General features: G+C 42.1%; 1 protein-coding gene across 1 annotated transcript in view; it reads right to left on the minus strand.

Moving 5' to 3' along the window:
- The window catches only part of LOC109885693 (transmembrane protein 151A), a 68538-nt gene extending 66197 nt beyond the window's left edge, over positions 1-2341 (minus strand). Inside the window, exon 1 of the mRNA XM_031791696.1 lies at positions 1773-2341. Coding sequence (XP_031647556.1) covers positions 1773-1844 — 72 coding nt within the window. The 5' untranslated portion in view covers positions 1845-2341. The remainder of the gene's footprint in view (positions 1-1772) is intronic.
- Positions 2342-8649: the final 6308 nt, after the last annotated feature.

An 8649-nucleotide genomic window follows, 5' to 3' on the forward strand; every position in this document is an offset into this window, starting at 1 on the left:
TTAGAATTTTTCACTCTTTTTAGTTAATTTTAATCTTTGCTTCTCGACAACAGGCGGCATGTCCACGCTCAGACATAATGTAATTTACAGTAGGCCCCTATATGTAGGCCATAATTGTAAATAAGAATTTGTTCTTAACTGAAATGTCAAGTTAAATAAATAAATTAAATATATATATATATCAGTATGAATGCTATGTCCACATACCTCTGGTCATGTAGTGTATTTTGGGTGAGTGAAAGAGGGCCCTTTATGTAGAGGGGCGCATTGCTTTTTACTGCCTTTTCCCACACCGTGGTAATGTATGTGGATGTGGTAATGTATGTGGATGTGGTAATGTATTTGGATGTGGTAATGCTTTGTCCCCATTTGGATGTGGTAATGCTTTGTCCCTATTTGGATGTGGTAATGCTTTGTGGATGTGGTAATGTATTTGGATGTGGTAATGTATTTGGACGTGGTAATGCTTTGTCCCTATTTGGATGTGGTAATGTATTTGGATGCGGTAATGCTTTGTCCCTATTTGGATGTGGTAATGTATTTGGATGTGGTAATGCTTTGTCCCTATTTGGATGTGGTAATGTATTTGGATGCGGTAATGTATTTGGATGTGGTAATGTATTTGTATGTGGTAATGCTTTGTCCCTATTTGGATGTGGTCATGTATTTGGATGTGGTAATGTATTTGGATGTGGTAATGTATTTGGATGTGGTCATGTATTTGGATGTGGTCATGTATTTGGATGTGGTCATGTATTTGGATGTGGTAATGTATTTGGATGTGGTAATGTATTTGGATGTGGTAATGTATTTGGATGTGGTAATGTATTTGGATGTGGTAATGTATTTGGATGTGGTAATGTATTTGGATGTGGTATAAGGCAACATTAGTTTCCCCTTTGACAAAAAAACATCTTGTGTAATTATATATTTTAAATGCCAATGTAAAAAACAAACAATTGAATGAACCAATAATGTATGTTGATGCTACTGTAACGGATGTGAAATGACTAGCTAGTTAGCGGTGTTCGGGTATGGGCGAGGGGACGGTCGAAAGTTATACTGTTACACTACTACTATGTGCAATATTCAATTGTGTTTCCATATGATAACAATAGCCTAATATATTTAATATGCCATAAACTATTGTTTTTTTAAATGTTTTAGTTTTTTTTTACGTTTCACTCAATTCATTCAAATTAACGTAATAATTATGACACACCCTTCGTTGTTGTCATTGGTTACGCTAATTGCATTGTTTTGTGTAAAGAACCTGGTTCAAGTATTCATGACATCACCCAGAAGAAGACACAGTGATGGTGAAACACTGGTGGGTTGTTTTTTCTACCCAATAAATGACTGGGAGTTTATATATAGAGCTGTTTCTTTTTAGCTGCTTCTAGTTTATTCCCCGTTAGTCAGCACCTCAACATAAAATACGTTTCTCTGGGTGTGCGCCAGCTCATGTTTTTTTTATAGGACTATAGACCTACCGTGCCTATAAATTGGCAATTCCTTCCTAGGCTAAAAGTGATGAGTAGGCCAAGGCATGCGTCTTCAGTCACATGTTATAATCTACAGTAAAACTTGCACCATCACCCATAACAACAAGGCCACGGAAAGCAAAGGTGTCAAATCTATAAAAACGAAGGATAAATTAAAAAGGCGCGTCTGATCTATTGATGGACCTTAAAGACAATTAGGATAAACGCGCGTGTCCCCCATGTAGCCTATACACGCAGCCAGTCAGTCACACCGCAGTGTTCCCCTACCTCCTCTCTCCCTGCTCCGTCTTCTAAGGTCTCCTCTCCTGTCTCCGGTGGTACTGGCACCTCCGTCTGCATTTTATCTTTCCTCTTCCACCCTGACACGTGTTCTCCCGTTAGCCCTACGGTTAACGGTGCCAGGGATGGGGACCCACCCCAGCAGTGGCGGCCCTGGCCAGAGGCTGGGACCACCTCCTCGGCACTGCGGGAGTCACCCCATCCGTCGCCGGTCGAGATCCGGTTTCACTGTAGTGATGACAGTACAGCCTGCGGCAAATGCGCATAATCCACGCCGACTGAAAGTCGTCTCTGTCGGGATCAAAATAGTTCATTCACTCGGTGCCTCTCGGTTCATCTTCACGCCTTCCATGGTTTGATTAATTCACCTTTCCCATACAAACATAGCATAGATTAGACAAAACCCAGATTTCTTCCGTTAATAAAGATTATATTAACGTCTGTTCGTTAGCCCTGTGCGCTTCAGTGCTTGGCCGTGATAACGCGAAGCTTCTAGGCTTCGTTCTAGGCGCAGGTGGGGCGGTGTGAGTGCATACGCTCGAGATGACTAATGCTGAGTTCATGTGCTAGTCGGAATTAGAAAACTCTGAAATATCCAACTTGCTAACTGGTTGTAGATATACACGTGCCGCGTTCAATCGGTTAGCAAGTCGAACATGTCCGAGTGTCCTAGTTCCGACTCGAACATGAACGCGGCATTAGCCAACGGTTACGGTTTCGTTCAGAGTGAGCACGAGGGGCAGGCACGAGAGCGCTGATGTGAAAGATGGATGGGTAGGAGGAGGATGTTTTTCCGAAGGCAGACAGCGATCTCGGTAAAAGGCAAAACCAGGAACAACCGATTCCTTTTCTATGGTAAACTGTTTATGAATTTTAAAAATTAAAATAACAACGATAAAACCATCTGTGGTAGTTATTTCCTTTCTATTTGTCTCCTTAGAACTAGAACGTTTCACCTACTCATCCTTCTGTATGCCCACTGACGTCACCCACAACCTGAGCATATAGCCTACATACATTAGAGATGCGCAGGTCAGCTGTTTGTTCACCTGGTCGAGCAGCATTTGCTAATAACAACATTCTCAACCGCATATGACCAGAGGTATATGTGATCAGGTGAACATCTGAGACCGAAAAGTCGGGAAAATCATAAGCAGAAACATAGGACTATCTTAAAAAAAAAAAAAGAGGTTGCAGATGGGTTATTAACAATTGTGGGTGAGGTTGACCAAACAGCTGACCCATGCATCACTAATCCACCACAGGAGGATGGTGGCATCGTAATTGGGGAGGACAGGCTCATGGTAATGGAGTGGAATGCTATCAAACACATGTAATCCACGCAGTATTTCATGACCCTAAAACCGCCAACCACAGCTTCGGACTGCAGTAAATGAGCCAACCGGTGCATAACTAATATACATCAACAACATATACAGTAGGTTAGATCTACAGACAACTTACACTGAGTATACCAAACATTAAGAACACCTTGCTAATAGGTGTTCTAGAACACACCTCCCCCTTGTCCTCAGTTCGTTGTGGCTTGGACTCTACAAGGTGTCAAAAGTGTTCCACAGGAATGCTGGCCCATATTGACTCTATTGCTTCCCACAGTTGTGTCAAGTTGGCTGAATGACCTGTCGTGGAGGGACACTTGAAGCCAATATTACATTAATAATTCTTTATTATCAGCAAGCTGGAGAGGTTCCAACAAACGCAATCGTAATGCACCACAGTAGACATCGGTCAGAAGCTCTTCTGAGTAAGTCCCATTAGTTCTCTTATATACGGCTATACAAACAAGTCATATCACCATGATTTACATTATTCATTATTAACTCTGGTTCCTACATGTGACTGACCAATACGTCACAAGGTTTCTTCTCTCAAAGCTGACAACTTGAAACTGAGATACCCCTTTCGGTTCTCAAAACAATGTTCAGGGCGTACTGACAAATTGCTTATACTTATAGTGAGGATCCCTCCAAGGCACGATCAGTCACTCGCATGAATCCAGTGAAATTAGTCGGCAGAAAAGCAACTGTGTACAACCTGATACACACAAACATAACATGTTCCCTCACAGTCCTTTGGGTGGTGGACCATTCTAGATACACACCGGAAACGTTTGAGGATGAAAAACCCAGCGGTGTTGCACCTTCTGAATAGCACACATCCATGTCTCAAGGATTAAAAGTCGTCCTTTAACCTGTCTCCTCCATAGTGGGGTTTTAGCATGTAAATCTTGGTTGGGCAAACACATTTTTTTTAATGCATGTCAGCAAAGCCACTACACAACACAAACAATATATTCATTGCACTATAACGGTGACAAATGGTGCTACAAATTGTTAACATAAAGCTGTCCCAACAGCAGAGTCCCAACACCTGACCACTGCTACACCTGGCATTCAGCAAAGCCTCGTCTGGCAGCGAAACAGTTAATTCAGTCTAATTTACTGCCTTTTAAGAAAACATAACTATTATTGCTGACTTGCTTAATCAAATGTGTTTTTTCTACTGACAATTGAGATGTACAAACTATGGCATAAGGGGAGGATGAATGGATAAGAGGCAATTCGTAATTTAGATTAAGACATTAATGAGTGAGCTAGGACAGACATAGTCAATATAGTTATTAGTGGCTCCCGAGTGGTGCAGCGGTCTATGGCACTTTATCTTGGTGCTAGAGGCATCACTACAGACCCTGGTTCGATCCCAGGCTGTATCACAACCGGCTGTGATTGGGAGTCCCACAGGGCGACGCACAATTGGCCCAGAGTTATTCAGGTTAGGGAAGGGTTTGGCTGCTGAAGGCCTTCAGTGTTAAATAAGAATTGGTTCTGAACTGACTTGCCTAGTTAAATAAAGGTTTAAAAAAATTGTTCAGCACTTTTGAAATGTACAGCGACAGAATTCAGAACATGGGTCGTTCTTCAGTATTCTCCCTGTACACCAAGTCAGAACCATAGGATAAATAAAGGGGGCTTATAAGCAGACAATGAAAGCTCTTACAATATTCGATGATAACATTTATCTAAAACAGGTTATGGGCTACATATGCTCTACCAGGTCAGAACAGTAGGCTAAATTATGAGAGGGAAAAGGGACACATTATTTGGGTGAGGCACATGGACTAACAGCTTACTACACAACATACACTTATAGTATTACTAAGTGCAAATCCACAAGATTAAACAATAACAAAACGACCGACCCGTCTCTGTTTTGGTAAAAAGCTGAGGGATGGGCCTGGAGAAATCTAACCACTCTCAGATGAATAGACAAAGCTATGGATGCAAGGACTGACCATCAATGATATAAAAAATATAGTTTTAACCATGTTATGAGGCTATGCAGTGTTTGTTTACATTTACAATGTTTAAAAACATTGGAGTAAAACAAGCTTATATTTTGGGTTCTCATGGAGTGTGACAGCTGAACTAAGTTCATGAGGCATTTACAAGTTATATTCTTCAAGAATCAATGAATATAAAAAAGATATATAATTTATAATAAATCCAAAAATGGATGTAGCAACTACAGATTTCCCATTTAAGTCTATTAAAAGTGTGCGAGTTTGAGCATGACATTAGTCCTACGAATGTTTCACTTTTATTCCATAAACTGGGATCTGCAATATGCAGCTGTTGTTCCATAGGCTGGGATCTGCACTATACAGCTGTTGTTCCATAGGCTGGGATCTGCACTATGCAGCTGTTGTTCCATAGGCTGGGATCTGCACTATGCAGCTGTTGTTCCATAGGCTGGGATCTGCACTATGCAGCTGTTGTTCCATAGGCTGGGATCTACACTATGCAGCTGTTGTTCCATAGGCTGGGATCTGCACTATGCAGCTGTTGCAAGATCGCATTTTTCACTGGCTGTCCACTGATTTGAAAAACAATGAACGATAAGCAGCTTAAACTTCTTGAATTCAACCATTATTGGGTTCAAATACACATTTAGATTTGTGAACAGCCGTCCAGAATCACCACAATCTGTAAGGAGCAGATAGCTAAATGAGAGAGCAGCAGTGTGATTCACATCAATGCGCTGTGTAGATATCAATAAGAAGTGACATCCGTATCGCCGTAGACGACACCACTGCTGTCATCCTCACCTCCAAGCGTTTATTCAAGTTGGTTCATCTTTGGATGCCGACAGCAGTCCTACCATTGGACGACATAGCTTGGTACTGTAGCCTACAAAAGCCTATTCTTGCTCTTTTCCCACAATCCATCAAACACATTTGATGTGTCATCATAGTGGTCTCTGACATCATAGTGGTCTCTGACATCATAGTGGTCTCTGACATCATAGTGGTCTCTGAATTATGGTCAGACTCGCTTACATTTAACAAATGTAAACTTGCTCCTTTTTCAATGCTGATTTGAAAGTCATTAAAAAAGAGAATAATTTTATTTTAATTTTTTTTCTTCTCGCAAACATCATTTTTGAATGTAAAAGTAATCACGTTTTTAAAAGTTTTTTTATCTAATCTGATTACAATATTTTTTTTCTGGTAATGTAACAGAATCCCTTACATGTTACTGTCATCAGTTACTCCTCAACCCTGCTGGCATATTACATAATTTATGAAACAATTAAAGTATTCTCCCTGTACACCAAGTCAGAACTGTAAGATAAATAAAGGGGGCATATAAGGAGACAGTTAAAGCTCTTACAATATTAGATTACATTTGTGTAAAATAGGTTATAGGATACATGTGCACCACCAAGTCAGAACAGTAGGTGAAAATAAGAGGTGAAACTAGACCAAATTTATCAGGGTGAGGCACATGGGCTACTAACAGCTTACTACACAACATACACTTAGTATTACTTTCTTAGCTACAGTATACATATCTCCCTGGCATATTACATAATTTATGCAGCAGCATACAAGACATTTTTGGACTCACCTTGTTGTACTGTACTCACTTGAACAGGAAGGTGGCGCGGCAGTCCTTCGTGGGCAAATTCTGTCATCAAACTTTGTCATCAAAGTCTGTCATTCTCTGGATTTATGCGGTTTTCAAGACAACTGGGAACTCGGGGGGGGGGGGGGGGGGGGGGGGGACAAGGTTGAATCATGACGTCAGTGATCTTCAGGTCGTAGCTCTAGAAAGAGTCCCGAGTTCCCGACTTGTAATTCTGAGTTGGATGACCATTTTAAGCTTGGAAAAGAGACCCTTAAACCTTAAAGACTTGGGACCACACAGCTACTCCACTGAATAGCAGGATAGTGATTGCTTTGCAATTCTTGCAGTTAGCCACTGATTCCTTCCAAACCACTTTGTTGGATTTGCGATTTCCAGTTTTGTAATTTTTATTCACCTTTATTTAATTAGGCAAGTCAGTTAAGACAAATTCTTATTTTCAATGACAGCCTAGGGTTAACTGCCTTGTTCAGGGACAGAACAACAGATTTGTACCTTGTCAGCTCGGGGGTTTGAACTTGCAAAACCTTTTGGTTACTAGTCCAACGCTCTAACCACTAGGCTACCCTGCCGCCTCTACACTCTAACCACTAGGCTACCCTGCTGTTTGTTCTATGGCCGATGAGCACCGATACATTTTTATCTAAAATTAATCTTCATATGACAAGGGTTAAAAAATGATTTGACAGGAGATTGTCGACGTGATTCATGATGATTGTCTAGCTTGCTAGCTAAGATTTAGAAAGTATGTTGTTGACATGATCAGGCCAATCAAAGATACGGTAGATATCACGTGATCTGATGTCATTTTATCTGTGGCCAATGATCTTGAGCCTTCTTGGATGGGCACTTCTTAATGTAACTGCTATTGCAGCACCCAATGGGTTTGAATTTTCAAACTCTCCCCATAGATTTTGCGGTGACGTAGTGTCCTCATGAGTGACAGAACACTGGGCCAATCACAGCGCAACTAGAGAACATTAACCAACCCCTAAGCTCCGTATCTTCCGCTGGCTGCCCCACCACCACAGAAAGCAGCTGAGCTAGACTGAAACACCTGCATCTTGGAGCTGCCTTACTCAAGAAAACAAAACAAAAAAAGAGACCATGGTTTGTATGCGGCTTTATTACATTGTTTATATTCTCTGCAAACTGATGTGTGACACACGTAATCAACGCCAAAATAACAAAAACAAACGTCTTTTTTTTTCAGCTTAAAAGGCAGGGTTCAAAACAGAATGACGTGTCGCCACTGTCCCTCCTCTTCATCAGCACTGACTGAACCTGTCCCTCCTCTTCATCAGCACTGAACCCGTCTGCTCCTCTTCATCAGCACTGACTGAACCTGTCCCTCCTCTTCATCAGCACTGAACCCGTCTCCTCTTCATCAGCACTGACTGAACCCGTCCTCTTCATCAGGACCGACTGAACCCGTCTCCTCTTCATCAGCACTGACTGAACCCGTCTCCTCTTCATCAGCACTGACTGAACCCGTCTCCTCTTCATCAGCACTGACTGAACCCGTCTCCTCTTCATCAGCACTGACTGAACCTGTCCCTCTTCATCAGCACTGACTGAACCCGTCTCCTCTTCATCAGCACTGACTGAACCTGTCCCTCTTCATCAGCACTGAACCCGTCTCCTCTTCATCAGCACGGACTGAACCCGTCTCCTCTTCATCAGCACTGACTGAACCCATCTCCTCCTCTTCATCAGCACTGACTGAACCCATCTCCTCCTCTTCATCAGCACTGACTGAACCCGTCTCCTCTTCATCAGCACTGACTGAACCCGTCTCCTCTTCATCAGCACTGACTGAACCCGTCTCCTCTTCATCAGCACTGACTGAACCCGTCTCCTCCTCTTCATCAGCACCGACTGAACCAGTCTCCTCCTCTTCATCAGCACCGACTGAACCC

The sequence above is a fragment of the Oncorhynchus kisutch genome, linkage group LG16 (genome assembly GCF_002021735.2).
Source record: "Oncorhynchus kisutch isolate 150728-3 linkage group LG16, Okis_V2, whole genome shotgun sequence".
NCBI classification, from domain to species: domain Eukaryota; kingdom Metazoa; phylum Chordata; class Actinopteri; order Salmoniformes; family Salmonidae; genus Oncorhynchus; species Oncorhynchus kisutch.